The 20,319-nt window shown below is 34.4% G+C and overlaps 2 protein-coding genes across 4 annotated transcripts in view; one reads left to right on the top strand and one right to left on the bottom strand.

Annotated features, from left to right (window-relative positions):
* LOC149691571 (flavin-containing monooxygenase 5-like) overlaps positions 1–20,319 on the bottom strand; it is an 81,119-nt gene that overhangs the window by 14,559 nt on the left and 46,241 nt on the right. The window contains exon 1 of one of the 3 annotated variants that reach the window (XM_089868906.1): positions 10,757–11,282. The exons of the other annotated variants lie outside the window; for them this stretch is intronic. The gene's annotated coding sequence lies outside the window, so the exon portion shown is untranslated. Of the gene's footprint in view, positions 1–10,756; positions 11,283–20,319 lie in introns of those variants that run through there. 3 annotated transcript variants of the gene reach the window in all.
* Positions 13,401–15,835, top strand: LOC149691575 (flavin-containing monooxygenase 5-like). The gene is made up of 4 exons (XM_089868887.1): positions 13,401–13,484; positions 13,811–14,630; positions 14,698–15,024; positions 15,082–15,835. Exons 2-4 carry the CDS (start codon positions 13,992–13,994, stop codon positions 15,637–15,639), a joined length of 1,524 nt encoding a protein of 507 aa, XP_089725013.1. The 5' UTR covers positions 13,401–13,484; positions 13,811–13,991; the 3' UTR covers positions 15,640–15,835.

Below are 20,319 nucleotides of genomic sequence, written 5' to 3'. Positions count from 1 at the left end.
TCAATTCTCGCTTGTCTTTCTGCTAGAACATGCTCGAGCTGTAAGTATCTCAGTAGCATTGCGAACTTGTATAGGTAGTGCCATACTTATGGAAGGAACGTATCTTATGAACTTATGGTGTCATCTTTATCTAATTCGACTTAATGTCGATGCAAAACTTATCTCGTAAAAGAATATGAGTTGTTATCTCTGAGGATTTCAAGGTTGCAAATTTACTTAAGAGTATTTTACCATAAAAATAATTAGACGATTTAATTACTTTTTATTTTTTTGGGGAAATACGTGATTTTTATTTTTTTTGGGGAAATACGTGATTTTCATCCATAATTGCAAATAAATTATTTTATTTCTGGTTTTATATTGAAAGTGAAGGTAAAATAATTATACTGGGTGTTTCTGAGAGGTCTACCAGGAATTAACCCTGGGGGATTTCTTTTTCAAGCGATTTAGAGTCCTGAATGTATTATCATTTGATCTTTCTTAAAACCTTAAATCCTTGCTACAAAATTTGCATAAACGCTTATTAGAACTCATATTATTGAAGTAGAGCTTCCTTTTTACAAAACTATGATACTATCAAATGGATATCTCTAAATGAAATGGGAGAAATCGTTCAATTAAAAAGGGAACCATTTATTGCGATTTCGAGTCGAAAATTCAAAATTTATTATCACTTGATTTTCTACAATATTTGCATAAACGCTTATTAAAAAGCATATTATTAAAGTAGACATTCCTTTTACTGATAATATCAAATGGATATCTCTAAAATAACAGGAGAAGTCGTTCAATTATAAAATTATTTATGGCGATTTTCGAGTAGAAAATGTATTATCACTTTAAATCTCCAGGGATAGATTTAATTTTAGGAGTAGGAATGGAGAACAGAGTAATATCTGGGCGCGCGTCAAAGTCCCAGATCCCCTTCCAGGGGACGGGGGGGGGGGTATGAAAGAAGAGACGGGTCATAGCAACAGAGGTAAAAAGGAATTACGTATTTTTTATTTTGGCCGTCCCCGTACTCAGCAACGTCATCAAAACGTAGTTTAAGTGAGCAGCCAATAAGATAATTTAAACTTTTCGTTACGTGTTGGAAGGAGAGAACGCTCTATACTGGGTGATCTATGAGTCGGACTAAAGTAAATACTAACCGTTCTCCATTCCTACTTCTAAAATTAAATCTTTCCCTGATATCTCTTATAGCCTTAACTGCTCGCTACAAAATTTTCATAAACGCTTATTGAAAACCCATATTATTATACTAGACATTCCGTTCTACAAAACTATGATAATATCAAACGGATATCTCTAAATTAAAAGGGTAAAAACTCTATTGAATTGAAAGCGAAATGATTTAGGTCAACCGGGACTAAAAATCGCCATTCGGTTATTTTATATAGACATTCTAGTTCAATTACTTTTTTGGCAATAAAACTATATACTTTTAGGAAGCGGCTATTATTAGTACCTTACAGGAAAAATTGTTTTAAAAAATTATTTTCCCAAGCATTTTCCTCGTCGCCCAACTTTTTTGTATTAGCCTACTTTCGACTTAAAAAAAAAAAGATAATAATCCGGTTTAATGGGAAATGGAGAGAGAAAGTTTACAACGAGATCTTAATCAAAATGATTAAACGAGATAATCCGCAAAACTAAAATCAGAGACTTTATTTCTAATACAGAAGTTCATCAACAGTTCTTAAGAAGTTTGTTGATACAGGGATAGACTTAATTTTAGAAGTAGGAATGGAGAACGGTTAGTATTTTCTTCAGTCCGACTCATAGACCACCCGGTATAGAGCCCCTCCCTCTAACACGTAATGAAAAGTTTAAATTATCTTATTGGCTCACTTAAATTACGTTTTGATGACGTTGCTGACGGGGACGGCGAAAAATACGTAATTCCTTTTTACCTCTGTCGCTATGATCCGCCTCTTCTTTCATACCCCCCCCCCCGTCCCCTGGAAGGGGGTCCGGGACTTTGACGCGCGCCCACATTACCTTGTTCTCCATTCCTACTTCTAAAATTAAATCTATCCCTGGTTGATAATTCTTTTGAAAGCGATACATTAGGTTCCGGGTGTTTGACCAAGGAGTATTACACCGGTGTGTGGTATGGGCCCGCTCTAATACTCCTTGGTTTGCCTGTTTGAAAGAAAACTATGTGAACTATTTTGGCTAAGAACCAAGGTTCAGAGAGCTGCAATTATGATTAGGCGTGGTAACCATTATGAAAACCTAAAGTAATAACACTTGTTTATCTTTGAATATAAACATAAAATAGAAATTAACCTAACAAAAAGAAAAAAACAATAGTGTCTCATTATAAAACATCCTGAGTATGAACAGAAGTGAGATGAGACTAGAAGTACTGAGCTAACCAAATTCTTCACTCGGCGAAAGTGAATATTCTTGATAACACACCAACGGTTGGCCCTCTGCTGGCGGTTTCTGAAGTTCCCTTCCAAAACGTGAGACGCTCGCGGTGGTAGACGGCCGAACTAGATTCAAGGAGCCGCGTCCGTGTTTCGCCGCTTTAGGTTGAGGGGAAGGGGGCAGGAAATTTTTTTGGAACTCGACCAATTTTTTTCTCTGTAGTGTAGGCGCGATTGAAGCGGCGTAAAATCCTCAAATTTGTTCACTAGTGCCAGGATCTACTACCAATGCTAGAGCCCTTCACTTCTAGTCTCATCTCACTTCTGGTATGAACAATAAAGGGCTTCAAATTTGAGAGTCCATTAAGTCCGTATTGTTTGAATTCATGTCTTTGTTGTACTTCAATTCTCGCTTGTCATTCTCGAACTAGTTATCTCTCAGTTAAGTCTCTAGCATTACGAAGTATAGAGCTATTTCAGTGGGTGAAAAATTTCGTCTGCTACGAAAATTGGGCCTGCCTTTGAGTGTAGGGCGGACATTTTGCGAGGGTTTTCTCTATGGGCAAATAGCATTGGTGACGTAGCCATTACCCCCTCTGAAATAGCTCTATAGGTAGTGTCATACTTATGGATGGAACATATAAAGTTACGTCCCTACTTAATATTTCTTCATGTACAAATAATTATAAATAAAGTTGTCACGAAATTTAAAAATAATAAACAAAACGTATCTTTATATAAAAAAAGAAAAAATACCCGTTATTAAAATACGTGTAAATATTTACAAACCAGAATGCCTTGAACTTTTTTAAAAAAGCGTTTAGTTTTTAAGCGTAACTATAAATACTGAATATTAATATCATTTTAAATGTCTAGGGGTCGAAAGATAAAATGAATGTAAAGTATTTATGCGTTTCCGGTGAATTTGAATGACTTAGCGAGTGCGTCACGTTTTAACTATACCTCCTTTTATCTGCGAACTTTAATAAGTCCCTAAAGATAATATTGGATATCAAGGGGACATTTAATCGGAATACAAAAAAGTGAAAGCATAAGTGTTATTTTCATAAGTTCATAAGATATGTTGGCCATAAGTTTGTCACTGGTAACTTAGAAACTGGAGCTTGTCATGAAGTGATTGAAGTAGGTCATAGATTCGAGGTAAAGCGACGCCTGGTTTTTGCGCTGTCAAAGGCTTAGTATACAGACTAAATAGGAACTTGGAGGGGGTGCAAAACTAACCACCGAGTGTAGGACTTCAATTCTCGCTTGTCTTTCTGCTAGAACATGCTCGAGCTGTAAGTATCTCAGTAGCATTGCGAACTTGTATAGGTAGTGCCATACTTATGGAAGGAACGTATCTTATGAACTTATGGTGTCATCTTTATCTAATTCGACTTAATGTCGATGCAAAACTTATCTCGTAAAAGAATATGAGTTGTTATCTCTGAGGATTTCAAGGTTGCAAATTTACTTAAGAGTATTTTACCATAAAAATAATTAGACGATTTAATTACTTTTTATTTTTTTGGGGAAATACGTGATTTTTATTTTTTTTGGGGAAATACGTGATTTTCATCCATAATTGCAAATAAATTATTTTATTTCTGGTTTTATATTGAAAGTGAAGGTAAAATAATTATACTGGGTGTTTCTGAGAGGTCTACCAGGAATTAACCCTGGGGGATTTCTTTTTCAAGCGATTTAGAGTCCTGAATGTATTATCATTTGATCTTTCTTAAAACCTTAAATCCTTGCTACAAAATTTGCATAAACGCTTATTAGAACTCATATTATTGAAGTAGAGCTTCCTTTTTACAAAACTATGATACTATCAAATGGATATCTCTAAATGAAATGGGAGAAATCGTTCAATTAAAAAGGGAACCATTTATTGCGATTTCGAGTCGAAAATTCAAAATTTATTATCACTTGATTTTCTACAATATTTGCATAAACGCTTATTAAAAAGCATATTATTAAAGTAGACATTCCTTTTACTGATAATATCAAATGGATATCTCTAAAATAACAGGAGAAGTCGTTCAATTATAAAATTATTTATGGCGATTTTCGAGTAGAAAATGTATTATCACTTTAAATCTCCAGGGATAGATTTAATTTTAGGAGTAGGAATGGAGAACAGAGTAATATCTGGGCGCGCGTCAAAGTCCCAGATCCCCTTCCAGGGGACGGGGGGGGGGGTATGAAAGAAGAGACGGGTCATAGCAACAGAGGTAAAAAGGAATTACGTATTTTTTATTTTGGCCGTCCCCGTACTCAGCAACGTCATCAAAACGTAGTTTAAGTGAGCAGCCAATAAGATAATTTAAACTTTTCGTTACGTGTTGGAAGGAGAGAACGCTCTATACTGGGTGATCTATGAGTCGGACTAAAGTAAATACTAACCGTTCTCCATTCCTACTTCTAAAATTAAATCTTTCCCTGATATCTCTTATAGCCTTAACTGCTCGCTACAAAATTTTCATAAACGCTTATTGAAAACCCATATTATTATACTAGACATTCCGTTCTACAAAACTATGATAATATCAAACGGATATCTCTAAATTAAAAGGGTAAAAACTCTATTGAATTGAAAGCGAAATGATTTAGGTCAACCGGGACTAAAAATCGCCATTCGGTTATTTTATATAGACATTCTAGTTCAATTACTTTTTTGGCAATAAAACTATATACTTTTAGGAAGCGGCTATTATTAGTACCTTACAGGAAAAATTGTTTTAAAAAATTATTTTCCCAAGCATTTTCCTCGTCGCCCAACTTTTTTGTATTAGCCTACTTTCGACTTAAAAAAAAAAAGATAATAATCCGGTTTAATGGGAAATGGAGAGAGAAAGTTTACAACGAGATCTTAATCAAAATGATTAAACGAGATAATCCGCAAAACTAAAATCAGAGACTTTATTTCTAATACAGAAGTTCATCAACAGTTCTTAAGAAGTTTGTTGATACAGGGATAGACTTAATTTTAGAAGTAGGAATGGAGAACGGTTAGTATTTTCTTCAGTCCGACTCATAGACCACCCGGTATAGAGCCCCTCCCTCTAACACGTAATGAAAAGTTTAAATTATCTTATTGGCTCACTTAAATTACGTTTTGATGACGTTGCTGACGGGGACGGCGAAAAATACGTAATTCCTTTTTACCTCTGTCGCTATGATCCGCCTCTTCTTTCATACCCCCCCCCCGTCCCCTGGAAGGGGGTCCGGGACTTTGACGCGCGCCCACATTACCTTGTTCTCCATTCCTACTTCTAAAATTAAATCTATCCCTGGTTGATAATTCTTTTGAAAGCGATACATTAGGTTCCGGGTGTTTGACCAAGGAGTATTACACCGGTGTGTGGTATGGGCCCGCTCTAATACTCCTTGGTTTGCCTGTTTGAAAGAAAACTATGTGAACTATTTTGGCTAAGAACCAAGGTTCAGAGAGCTGCAATTATGATTAGGCGTGGTAACCATTATGAAAACCTAAAGTAATAACACTTGTTTATCTTTGAATATAAACATAAAATAGAAATTAACCTAACAAAAAGAAAAAGTGGCAACAAAGAGGGTACAATTAAAGAAAAGTAAAAAGCTACCATCTTTTTACAAGGCATTTTGGGATTTCTCGCTTTTCTTTTTGATTTATTTGTTATATTTTCCTACTAATATCCTGTTCACTGTATGTATTTCAACCAATAAGAGGACAGAGAAAGATGCGCGCGCACCGGAAGCTTAGAAGTAAATTTTCAAAGCGAAAACATTCAAGCCGAGACTTCTACTCCCCCTCTTTATACTCTCTTTGTTTTCCAAGAATTGGTCCATCACCAGGAAAAGAAAAACTTTAAGGCGAAATTGAAGTAATTTAAAATATTCTTAACCATTAAACATTATTAATTATAGTTGGCTATGAACACCAAAACTAGAGGTAGACATTTAATGATAAAATGTTTAATATTGTTTTTCAATGCTTTAAAAACCATCAAGTACTATCGTTAGCCTTGAGAAAATTCGCATTAACAATACAATAGTAAACAACAATAAAATACAACATCCAATTTCGTTTGTTACTAGAACTTTAGCCGCATAATTAACATTTCCACGTAAACGAGACATTCACCGTTTATACGTAACTAGCTGTTGTCCGCGGCGTCGCTCGCGTGTAATAATAACTTCCATTAAAATGATATAAAGAATGGGTAGATTTTACTGATTCGACAAATATTTTTGTAGCACCCTAGGAGCGAATGCACTCGGCGTTACCCGTCAGCCCGTCAGCCCGTCGGGACATTTTTTATTACTGCGGACATTATTCCATAAAGAAGGGTTTTTAAATTTGTGGCCGCCATTTAAAAAGATGGCCACAAATCGAACCTGAAAGACCATTCAGCCCGTCTATAGGTTAAAGAAAACCATTGTATTAAAAATTGAAACGCGCGGACATCTGGTCGCCATTTTTTAAGATGGCGGCGGATTGGAAAAATCTTTCTTAGTACGCGCCTACTACTTACGAGTAACGTTCTGCAAATTTTCAGCCTTCTAGGGCAAGCAGTTTGGGCTGGGCGTTGATTATCAGTCAGTCTGTCAGTCAGGACTTATATATAAGATATATTTGCATAAAAACAAGCGTGGGGGTTTATTGTGGCGCATGCGCTGTTAACACGCTTGGTTCAATAAGAATAAAGCGTGAAATGAAAATAAGGAAATGAAAAGAATTGACCCCCAAGGTTAGAAATGTATATAAATAAAGAGCCGTCATGGTATAAATTACTATTTTTTTAATTATTTCTGTCATTGGGGTAAATTTAAAGAAAGAATTCCTTGACAATGCGTATCTGTTACTATAATCTACGCCCCAAAGACGCTAGCGAGGCCAAAAACTTAATGTAGACGTATCCTTCCAATGCGTGATTGGAGTTTCGTATAAACCTTCTTATACCACAACTGTCAAGACGCAAAACAATGTTAACCCTGAATTTTATTATAATTTAAGTGAAAAATAATTTTTTGGTACTAGTTAATTAATTGGTTGTTACCCGGCATTACCCGGTGTTTTAATTGAGTGAAAACCCACCAATATCCCGTTGTTTTAAAGGAGGGAATATTACGAAGAGTTTTCAGGTCTATATGTTGACACTAAAAACTTAAATCAGGGTTGCCACGGAATTTTCAGAACCAAATTCCCTGACTTTTCCAGATTTTCCCTGACCATTTTCTGAGATTTTCCCTGACCATTTTAGGCCGAAAGTGTAAATGTTTAAAGTGTTTTTAATTAAATAAACTCTCTACATTAAGTTTTCAATGTATTTGTTGCACCAAAATGAATAAGAAACATTTTAACTATAAATAACAGTATAAGAGATTTTTTTTAAGGCATTTACTTTATAAAAACAATTCTAGACATTTTTAAGGATTGCTCTAGAGTTTTCTGTGTTAAGAGAGGATGAGGAGAAACTTTCATTACTCTTACAATAAAGACTTATGCCCAGAAATTTTACCCACTAAAACCAAATTCCCTGAGTTTGCTGAAATTTTCAAAATTCCCTGACCTTTTCGGCCCATTTTTAAATTCCCTGACTTTTCGAGGTTTTCCCTGACCCGTGGCACCCCTGTTAATAGTCTCTGGAGTTGAACCCACCTGTAACCCGCCATCAATCATAGCACTTTTAAAACGAAGTTTCGTGTCAATATAATATGAATTTTCATAATGAATAAAAAACCCAATAATTTTAATATTAATAAGTGCCAAAATGAATATTAAAATTGGTAATAAATTCAACTTAAAAGTTTTTAAAAAGAACCAGTTTTAACAAATATTTCCTCAATTATATGAAAGATATTTAGAAAAAAAAGTTATATTTAATCCTTAAATTAATGTTATAACGCTCGTGACAAGTATTAACTAAGGCTTTTAAAACCTTAAGCTTAAGCTTATTTTATAATAAAATTAACGGGCGTTCAATAAAGCCAACAAATTTATGAAAGAGGTTTTAACAAGTAAAAAAAAACTGGCTTAAAAATTACCTATCATAAACTAAGGCTTAATACTTTAAATTAAGCTTAGCTTTATTGAAAATAATGGACAAAGTTAATTTTAAGTGCGTTAAAAAAGACAGTAAGTTTATAAATTAGAAGCTTAATACCTTAAAAATCAGGCAAATACAATTAATTAAAATGTGTTGTTATTTTTAAGTAATTAATAATATAAGTAGAGCCTCAAATTAGGCTTAGCTTCAATAAAATAACGGATATAACCAGAAGGCGATAATAGAAGGATGCCACTCTGTATCATCTTAATACATTAGTTATGTAACGTCATTCTTCCCAGGCTCACCCTTTTTGATTGCTCTCCCGCTCATCAAACTACAGATGGGCATCGCACCGGAAGGTGAACTCTATAACTGTTTGGTACTAAATCCTCAGCAATCAACTCCCTAACCTAGTCTTGGGGTGAGACAAAAATCCACAAGTGCGTCTTGCCAAATAGTTTAACGCAAATAGACTAATGATGAGGGAACTATTTATCGCGTATGTGATTCGGTTTAGTAACCTTGCTCCAAATGTTCCGATGTTGGGAAGAATGACGTTACCCCGCTTTGTTGTACACTTCTCTCGAAGAGAAGTATTATATACTTCTGATATAACTAATTTTAAACGCCTTAAAAAACCACTAAGTTTATAAAATATGGTCTTAATACCTTAAAAGCATGTATTTAATTAAAATTGGTTGTTATTAAGTAATTAATAATATAATTAAACCTTTAATTTTTTTTAAATTAGGCTTAGATATTCGCGAGAATAATGGGAAGTAGTTGCAATAATAATAATAAAAAAGAATTGACAATATACCTTAAAATCATCAAATTAACTAAAAGGGTTGTTATTTATAAAGTAATTACTAATATAATTAGAGCTTTAATTTTTTAATTGGCCTTAGATATTCGCGAGAATAATGAGAAGTAGTTGCAACAATAATATAACAACCAAAAGATGAATTAACTCTCGTCAATTAATTTGTTTCAATCAGTAAATCTATTTTGATATTAAAAATAAAAAGAAAAATTACCTGCGAAAAAAACTTTTACTTAATAATTTCCGTTCGTTATTATTTTTCAATAATACCAGCGACTAAAGGAGGCACTGATAAAATTTAGAAGAATGTACCCCAACTGGTTTCTTAACTTAACGATACATATCCCTTAAAGGTTCCTCATGGTTTCCCCTTCAAATTATTTTTGGCGAATTCATAGCCGTTTCTAATGAGGTCTGTCTGCTTTTTGAAGCGAAAACGTACTCCTTAAGCCTAACGTGACAAAAATCACCCAAAACAACGATCATAAAAAGTAATCAATATTTGGGACCTTGATCTTCCCATAATAAAATTATAAACATTATTAAGGGAAAAAAAGGGTTTATTCTGAAGTGAAACAATGTTAAATTCGATATAAAATGGGTCGTAAAGAATAAAATAAATTATGCTAATGTTTAAAAAAAATAATAAAGTATTTTTTTGTTTACGACGGCCGGTTGAATTTATTTTATATTTTTAGGGTTGTTTAAAAATCATTATTTATTATTTTAAAGTCATAAAATCAGAAATTCATATTACGAACTAGTGTAAGGGTATACGGTTGATTATACAGGGTGTATAAAAATAGGTAAATATTGCACCAACGGACAGTGGGAAATTAATTTTGAGTCGAAAATGTATTATAACTTCTATTACATTTTGGTCTAATTAAGGTACACCGTTTAAAAGTTATAATTGTAAAAGTGTTTTAAGGATGACCCCTTATATTTAATAACTAAGAAGATGCTAGCTTAATTAGGGGGGGGGGGTCTTCCATAAAACTATCTAATCGTAACTAGTTTAGGGTGGCCTTAGTTCTAGGGCAAAATTGGTACTAGAAGTTACATAACATTTTAGACTCAAAATTGATTTCCCGTTTTACCATCCCACTGTAATTCAGTCCTGCTATTACCCTATCTTTTTGGAACACCCTGTATAGATATAAATTAACCGCTTCGAAATAAAATGGATTAAAATGGTAATAATGGTAATAATAATGTAGAACCAATTAATTTATTACTTAAAATTAAAAGGCGCTTTGTTATCAATTAACAGTTTAGCCAATAGGTTTAGGTCCTAAAAAAATCTTCAACCTAAACACCATTTTCCGCTTAAACCGATTGAAATTAATTATGACTAATTACAGAAATATCACGAGGCGTTATTAAACTACATTAAAAACTAAAACTCGTTTAAATTAATTATGATTAATTACACTAAATATCACGAGACGTACTTAGTTAACAAAATTATAAAATCAAAATAAGGCGTTTCAATAAAATATAATAAATCAAAAACTTACGTCACAAAATGTTGAATGAAGTCCAAATCCACTTGGTTATATCCAAAAAAATATCTTTCTTTTTTCTCAGTCAACAACTTAACTTAACATTCACGGCGCATAAAACAAATAAAGAGTCTTTCAACTCGGAAATCCAACTTCAATATCAAAAATATTTTACGCCGCTTTTCATTGGCTTCTTATAAACCGTCACTATGGAGCAATATTAAAAGAGACCTAACTAGGTGTAATAATAAAACTACTTCACGCGATTCAACCAAATATATTTACTACCGTACCATAAACAAATAAATAAATAAGCAAAGAAACGGGGGAATTTGAGACACGAACTAGTTAGCTAAGCAGCAACTTGGTAACTAAACGAGAAAATTTACCGAACCCAATTTTTTTCGCCTAAAAAAATATTTGGGACAAAAAGATAATTTGCAACTGAGAGTTATTCTTTCTTTTTTTGTTACACACCCCCTCCTTACGTCCGCTTTTGACGCTAACTGCGGCTGCGCAATGAATATATATGCAATTTTATTAGACCCAGACTAGACTACCACCATGGAGAAATAAATTAGGATTTTCTACTTCAATTTACAATAAACATTCATTACAAAATAATTTTTTTTCTAAATAAAATTTGGTTTAATAATCTATTTAAAAATCAACATAACGGTTAGGGTTAGGGTTAAGGTTTAGCAGCAAATAAAAATATTTTGATATTGAGTTGACTTACGTATGTATATACCTACACGTTAAGACGTTCCGAAGTCTTATGAGTCCGTATTTTAGAGCCCGGTTTCCTCTGTACTTTTACATAAATCAAGGGAATATGTAACATTACACGAATCGCGTAGAAAATGTATCGAACCCCCGTGTCATCGTTGTACAATTCACCTTATCTTTCGTTGCAGAGTTTTAAGTTTCCGTCTATGAGGGGTAGAACGATAACGGGACTACTTTTCTTATGGAATTTTAATACGTAATAAACATCCGCTGTAGTTTAATCCCCGTTGACATTTAAAACTGTGACCAAACCTGAGTGAGGTCGATGTATCTTCGCCCCAAAAAATTTATCTAAGGTTTAAAAGCCAATATAGATAAAGATAGATCTTATCCCGTTTTAAAAGAGAGACCCCTACTTATCTCTGTACTACATCAATTTCGTTAAACACTTATGAGAAAAAAGTCCACGCTCTAAATACTAGTTGTACTCTCATCGACCCCCATGGCTTGTTTAGTAATAAATTAGCATTTTAAAAAACGATTGGTACAAGATTCTATATAAAAGATCTGATGAGTTATTATTTTCTTAGATGTTATTTATTGGTATTTTTACTAAGCCTAATGGTTGATATATTTACGCTTGAATGATTTGTATCGTGTAACACGGGTTTTTTTACGAGGGGACATTCACTAATCGCAATGTAATCGGTGTACACGACTGTAAATTTGACTGTACTAAAGGGATTACGGGTAATCTTTAAGCTTCCAGCCATTGAAAGTGCGCTAGAATGATTTGTATCGTGTAACACGGGTTTTCTCCGAGGGGCCATTCACTAATCGCAATGTAAACGGTGTATCTTTGACTGTACTAAAGGGATTACGGGTAATCTTTAAGCTTCCTTCCCTTAAAAGTGTGCCCAAATGATTACGCGTAATTCGTAAACGGTGTACAGAGATTCTGAGAGTGATTAGTCCCTCGGTTTTTTTTTCTTTTTCAATTTAAATTATTATTATATTTTTTTTTAAATAGTTAATATAAAACCAAAATTGTTAGAAACTTGTAACTGTTTCACTAAGAGGGATAAATTTCATTTGTTTATAACATAAATATTATTGTTAAAACAAGACAAGTATGTGATAAATTTTAAAACGCCATATTTTTAAAAGTTTTAAAGCCTTTTACAGTACTGCAAAGTCAGATTGACTTCAACAATCCTTTTAGAAGTATATGAAAACTGGTTTAGAAGTTACGCCATGGAGAAAAGAGTTAGATGGAGTAGTAATAATTTGTATGAGAACTAGCTTCTATTTTTAAGACGCAGGGGACGTCTCCATACCGTACGACCCTACCTAAACGCCCCAAAGAGGATGCTGGGAGGACTTCGGTGACGTTCTGTAGGTGGGGGTACAGAGGTAACAATAACATTATAAGGTATCGGGATTACCACTCCATCCTACTCTTTCCTTCAAGGAAGGCGTAATGGTAAATAAGAAATATTCTACAGAGTTACTACCGACATCTATTTAGAAAGAATGCGATTAAATTTAAGTTAATCAAGGTCAAATTAACGGATAAATAAAGATTAAATAATTTAGAAATAGATATTTTTATAGAAGATAAGCTGTATTTATCTTATCAATTATTATATATTATTGAATTGAGTTTCTATAACATAGACGTCAGCATTTTCCGTATCATTAAAACCGCACAAAAATTTGATTGAAGTTGGAAATATAGAGGGAGGCTTATCACTCACTTTTGTATGTCTGTCTAATATACATATATATATATATATATATATATATTATAATTAATATTCAAGGTTTTTATTACATCAGGCGATATTTTCCCTGTACTGAAAGAGCCTTTCAAAGTATCTTAGCTGAATTTTTTTATTATCGGTTTTACGAAATACTTGAAAATTTTAGCTCTCATATCGGTCATTGAATTATATCCTTGAATTGTTATCGTTTAACTATCTATACTCAATTAACAACTGCCAATTAACTACTGGTAAGTAGTTCCCAGAAGTTAATGTACTAAAGTAAACTACCCCTTATAATAGCTATTTTATATTGGTCTCAAATGGATTGGAGTTTTGTTTAACACCGAATTAGTTACTTCTAAATTTAAAAACTAGTTTAATCCAGTTTCATGGATCTGTTACGGATAATATATCAGATTAAATTTAAGTCTTTCTATATTTATGATATTAGTACTGTTTATGGGTCCTTTTTCTTCTAGCAGATAGCTTTAAAATGAATTAATGGTTTTCAAATTTCTAAAATAACTCTTGCATATAAATAATAAACATTTTTCTATATTTATCCCCGTTATAGCTTCGGGCCAAAGTAAAACTGCACGGATAATTTTAAACAAATATAAACTACAGTTACTTAAATTTTTAAAAACCTAAAAAGACTTGCAATATCAAAGGAAAGTTTCAGTTGACTGGTAGAGCCGATTGCAAAAGGATCTCATCTTCTTGAAGAATTAGGCTTAGCTCTAAGCCTAATCAAGATGAAGAAATGCGTGGCTGTTATTGGAGCTGGCGTATCGGGTTTAGTGACAATAAAAGCGTGTTTAGAAGAAGATTTAAACGTAATCGCCTTCGAATTGACCGGTAATGTTGGAGGTTTATGGAAATACCGTGAGGAGATCGGTCCTAATTCGGACAATCAAGAGATAACGACAGTTCATAACTGTACCTTCATGAATTCAAGTAAAGAAATCTCAGCATTTAGTGATTTCCCACCACCGGACGATTGGCCAAACTTCCTACATCACAAACTGGCCCAAGACTATATGGAATCATACGCGAAACATTTTCAACTGGACAAGTACATCCGGTTTCGACATAAGGTCATCAAGGCAAAGGAAACTAAGGATCCGAGTGGTAAAAGATGGACTGTCGACGTAGAGGACTTGGAAACGAAACGCGTGTCCAGCGTTGAAGTCGACGCCGTCGCGGTTTGCGCTGGACAATTGGGAACACCTCACCGACCACACATTAAAGGGTTAGAAAAGTTCAAGGGTCAAGTGATACATTCGGCTGACTATCGCACTAGTGACAAGTACAAAGGATTAAAAGTGGCGGTAATTGGAATTGGCAATTCGGGAGCGGATGTCGCTGTGGATTTGTGCAACGTTGCATTGGAGGTAAGCTGAAATTATTAACCATTGACCTGTCTTGGTAACTTCCTAACCATTAACGGTGGATACATAGATTTATATCAGTACCAGGAAAGGTGCTTGGATTTTCAAAAGAACAGGTCTCCAAGGTCTACCAAATGACATACAATCCCTGACCAGATTCTTGATGACAGCCAGAAAATACTTACCAAAAAACATGGTACATTCCGAGATCGAAAGGCGTTTGAGTACAATGTTGAACCACGAAATATATGGACTAAAACCTAAGCACCGCCCTCTTCAACACGGGCCAACTGTCAACGACGATCTACCAATCAAACTACTTAACGGGTCCCTCAAACTAAAGAAGGATGTAACGGAGGTACTTGAAGATGGCATACTATTCCAAGGAGACGAGAGAGTAAGTAATTAAGAGTCTTTGAAAGCGTAGAATCTAATTAATACCCTATCATTTTAGGTCACCAAACTGGACGTCATTATACTCTGCACTGGTTACAGATGTCAGCTCCCATTCTTGGACATTCCAGACGACGTCTTTTGGACGCCGACATCGATTAATTTATACAAATATATCATACCACCCGATTATGGTCAAGGTACATTAGGGCTTATTGGTTACGTCGCGGCATTTGGACCTGTGTTTCCCGCGTTCGAACTGCAAGCCAGATGGTTCGCCAGTATTGTTAACGGTAAAACTAAGTTACCATCCGTCCAAGACATGAAGGCAGACATTAAAGAAGCGCAAAGGGTTAACAAGGAGACCTTTGTTTCTGGGGGTGAACGCGAGTCGTGGTACTGCGATTATATGCCTTACGTAGATGACTTAGCAGAAAAAATCGGAGCTAAGCCAAATTTTACCAAAATGTTTTGGTCTGATCCAGTGTTGTTTTATAAATGTTTCTTCGGACCATTATTAGCGTACCAGTATAGATTAGAAGGTCCTAACGCGTGGCCTGGTGCCAGGGAAGCAATAATTAGTTACCAAGATAGAGTACTTAAAGCGTTTAAAAGCTAATTTGTTAATAAATTTTTTTTTAAAAAAATATCAGAGAAAGTAAGTAAATGCAATATTGAAAGCTTGCAACAAAAAAAAAAAAACATATTTTATAATAGTATATATATATATATTGTTAAATAAAATAAATAATTTGGCGCGAAATAAATTGGAGATTCGCGCCATTAACCAAGGCAATGAACCTTGTAAAAACTTATTTCTTTTCTTTTTTTTTAACTTAACTGAAAATTTTGGTGATAAATTTGGGCCGATTAGGGAAACCGGAAAATTCGTACAAAATGACATTAACTTCCGCGGAGGTGTCAAACTAACTTCCCACGTTATAATGATGGAAGTAGTTTCAAAACCTAACGGAAATTAACTAAATACTTCCGGTTTCTTGATACCATCATAGCAATAAATACCATATATTTATATTCTCTTCTCTTTACTTAAAACTTTTGATTTCAAAAAAATAAAAATAAATAAATAAATAAACTTCCTCAATCTGGGTCAAGGAGCCATCGAACTCTGTGTGTAGTTTTGCTCTTTGGCGAATATTCGTTACTCGTAGAGTAGCGAAGGTATAAGTATAAAGCCGGTTATAATATAATCTAAGAATCTTATTACATAAATAGAATCGGGCTTTGTTGACCCCAAGGTCAAGTAATTGTCTGCTACGAACACGATGGAGAACAAAACCCAGGAAGGTCGAGTGGTGTGTTCACAAAGGCGTGAAGAAAGGGTTTATTTTTTATATCTTTAAATATATATATTTAATTTGAATGAAACTTAATTTAGCAGATTTATTTATGGCTATGTATAATTCCCGGGATCATTAGCAAAAACGGGTAGAGGTAACGGTGCATTTTTTGTTCTTTTGACACAATGGGACGTGATATTTAAAATTAAAGGTCGAGTTTCAATCAAAAAGGGCTGCTTCTAGCGAACTGAAAACCGAGCATCAACAATGAAGACCTCTAACAATGGAGCAACCGTGCAGATTTCAAATACACAGCTGGGGTTAAATTTTAAGGGGTAAATCGTTAGGCACCACTTTGAATGGCATTCACTTAGCTACAACCTTTGTGCAACGTTTGCTCATAAAAGGCTCGCTTTTCAGTTCGCTAGAAGCCGCCCTTTTCGTTGGAACTCGACCTTTAAAGATGATGATACCTTTGATTTTACCTTCAATTAAAATCAATCATGAATTAAATTCATTTTGTCCAAGAAAATAATTAAAATGAACTTAATAAGCATTTGAAAACACTCAACACTCACGCAGAAAATTATTATATTAAACTCAGTTAGAAATCGACCTTTAAAGATGATACCTTTAATTTTACCTTCAATTTAAATCAATCATGAATTAAATTCATTTTGCCCAAGAAAGGAATTAATATAAACTTGAAAACACTCAACACTCATGCAGAAAATTATTATATTAAACTCAGTTAGAAATCGGTCTTTAAAGATGATACCTTTAATTTTACCTTCAATTTAAATTCAATCATGAATTAAATTCATTTTGTCCAAGAAAGTAATTAAAATTAACTTAATAAGCATTTGAAAACACTCAACACTCATGCAGAAAATTATTATATTGAACTCAGTTAGAAATCGGCCTTTAAAGATGATACCTTTAATTTTATCTTCAATTTAAATTCAATCATGAATTAAAATCATTTTGTCCAAGAAAGAAATTAATATAAACTTGAAAACACTCTTCAACACTCATGCAGAAAATTATTATATTTAACTCAGTGGTTTCTGTTACTGTAGGTAAGCCTAATAATTTAGTTTAAAAAAGAAAAACTTAGGGCAAAAATGGTCCATTGGTCAACCGAAACTTAAATCTATACGAGAGGAACTACGGACGTACGTTTTACCCACAAAACAATATAAGGACCATCACGATTCAAACTTCCAGCATTTCAAAAACGCAACCTCTATAATAGTAATTTAATACGGATATAGTTATTAAAGGTAAGCCTAAACATCACATGATTTAAAAATTATAAAATCGCCTATCACGTTAGGATGTTTCAATTTATATACCTAGATATTTCTATAAAAAATTTGGTAACAATAACTTTGTTTATTGTTATACCGACGTTGCTACCACGAGTGTATAGCATATATATTTAATTTCGTGAAAGGCATGATGGGAAGTGGTGGATAATATTACTGATGCGAAACATTACAGGACTTGATTCCATGAATGAAGAGTATATAATATAATTATAACTTGATTCAATTACGTCATGCGTAACATTTCAAGGAACCATAAAAAATTGGAAGGTAATTTCTTTGACACTTCTTTCTTTCCCTTATAAGAAACATATTATAGATTTTATCACGTGTGAACACGAGTACACGTCACGTCACGTCACTGTTCCGTTTTATAACAAGTTATATTTGTGAACTGTCAAATCTAATTTGACCTTTTCAAAATCCAGTGGGATATGTTTCTATGGGAGTCGAAAATGTTGTAACGTCTATGACATTTTGCAATACCTGCCAACGTATGATTGGAGCAGTGTTTTAGGAATGACCGAAGTACAGTGGGATGGTTCTATGGGAAATCAATTTTGAGTCTAAAATGTAACTTGTATAACATTTTGAGCTAAGGAACACAGTTGTTGTTTTATGGGTGACCCCTTGAAATTAACTAAGAAACTCAAATTTAATGATTTCTAATTTAACTAATTAAGGGGTCATCCCTAAAACACTGACTCCAATCATAACTTGTAACAGTGGTCCTTGTGGCAAAATGGCGACAGAAGTTACAACATTTTTGACTCAAAATTGATTTCCCATCCCAAACCCTTTTATATCAAGTCAAGAAGCGATATCTAGTTTACTAGGGAGAAGGTATAAATTCGCCGCATTTCTAGCTTTATCTCCAGTCCAGTCCAAATGTACGTAGGTCCGGAGTTAATCCCCGCCGCCTCTAAATTACAACCATGCAGCATCTCATTGGTTCATGAAAACTCACGTCAGCGCGGCGACGCGAATGACGAAAATTACAGTCATATTTTCCGACTGAGGAGAGGCGAAATAGCCCGGGGCCTCCTTTTACGCCCCCCCCCTTGTATTTTGAAAGGGGAACTGCAGGACTATGGCGATTGGCGCGCGAATACTTAGGCATCTTACACCTTCTCCCTAATAAACTAGATATCGCTTCTGGATCAAGTTTTATTTATTTAACTGTCATATTTAATATTTACTTATTATAAAATGTGTCTGGGTTTATTTTGAAAAGTCTAGTTTCAACTCCAATGAATTATTTAACGAGTGCACTAGTTACTGAATTATTACTGTATATATATAATAATTTAACTTAAATAGAACGAATTTTGTTATAAAAATTAAAACCAAGTGCCAATTTACTCAAAAAAAAAAAAAAAAACTTTGCAAACACAAACATATCTGGGGAGAAAACGAGGTGGTGGTGGTGAGGGAGGGATACACTCATATCGTTCCATTTTAAAATGAGGTCCAATATTACGTTAAATTTCAAAGCTTACGCCTTAAGAAGAACTCTTAGCAAGTATATCATAACATGAATGAAACTGGTTTGACCCGAAGGTTGATTTCTTTCTACCCTAAAAATAAAGCCATAAATAAATCTAAACACAGTGCAATATTATTTTATTTTGAAAATATACTGGGTGTTCCAATATCGGTATCGGTACCGACATTTGGCTTAACCGATATATCGGTATCGGCTTAAGGTGGAATTCATAAACGTCGAACGCAACGAAATTTAGTACAGGCAAAGGCAGGACGTTTTCGCACGACGCCCTGCCTTCGTCTGTACAAAATTGCGTTGCGTCCGACGTTTACGAATTGCACCTTTAAACTGGTATTGGCCCATCTCTACTTTCGCCAGAAATTCATAAGATATGCTCCATAAGTTTGTCACTGGTAACTTAGAAACTGGAGCTTGTCACGAAGTGACGTAGGTGAAACGTCATAGATTCCTGTAAAGAGACGCCTGGTGAGAGGCTGTCAAAGGCTTAGTAATATAGACTAAATAGGAAGATGGACTGCAAAACTAACCAACCGTAGGACCAGGGGCGTCGGAAGCCGGGGGCAGGGTGGGCTCAAGCCCCCTCGATTTTTGAACCTGGGGGGCTGAGCCCCCTCAGAATTTAGGCCAAAAAAAAGTATAAATAAAATAAATGTTAATAATACCAGTAAAAATAATAGATTTTAAAATATTATATTATTTAGCTGTGATTAGGTGATCCCCGTGGCTCAAAAACAAAAAAAAGGCATAAGTTTCCACCCCTCTCGACAAGTGCAAGTTCCCGGGTGAAAAATATTTTTGTCACTCTCGAGAGAATTAGGCCTATAATAGATCCTCCACTGCCAAGACAATGAACAACACCCCCCCCCCCTTCCTAAATAGGCCCGATCCACAATGCCGATAGAGTAGCTTTTACTTGCTTTTTCTCAAAATCTCACTAGAGGCTATTCACAAATGTTCTAAGGCAAAAATCGTCCAATTTTGACCTTTCTCTCAATTTGAGCAAGGATAATATACCAAGAGGAGCAGAAACTTTGTAATTAGGGACCAGCTCTGAATTTGGAGAAACTACTTCCGGTTGTTCACGTGACCGTGTCGTCTACTTAAAAATTACCTTTTGTACGTCAACGGTCAACCCAGAGATCAACCCTTTGCCACCACCAAAA

This window comes from Phalangium opilio, unplaced genomic scaffold, assembly GCF_054372755.1.
Source record: "Phalangium opilio isolate 3A_F unplaced genomic scaffold, DU_Popi_V2 ptg000025l_1, whole genome shotgun sequence".
Lineage (NCBI taxonomy): Eukaryota > Metazoa > Arthropoda > Arachnida > Opiliones > Phalangiidae > Phalangium > Phalangium opilio.
Note: the sequence above shows the minus strand (reverse complement) of the source record. Positions and strands in the feature narration are given on the sequence as shown.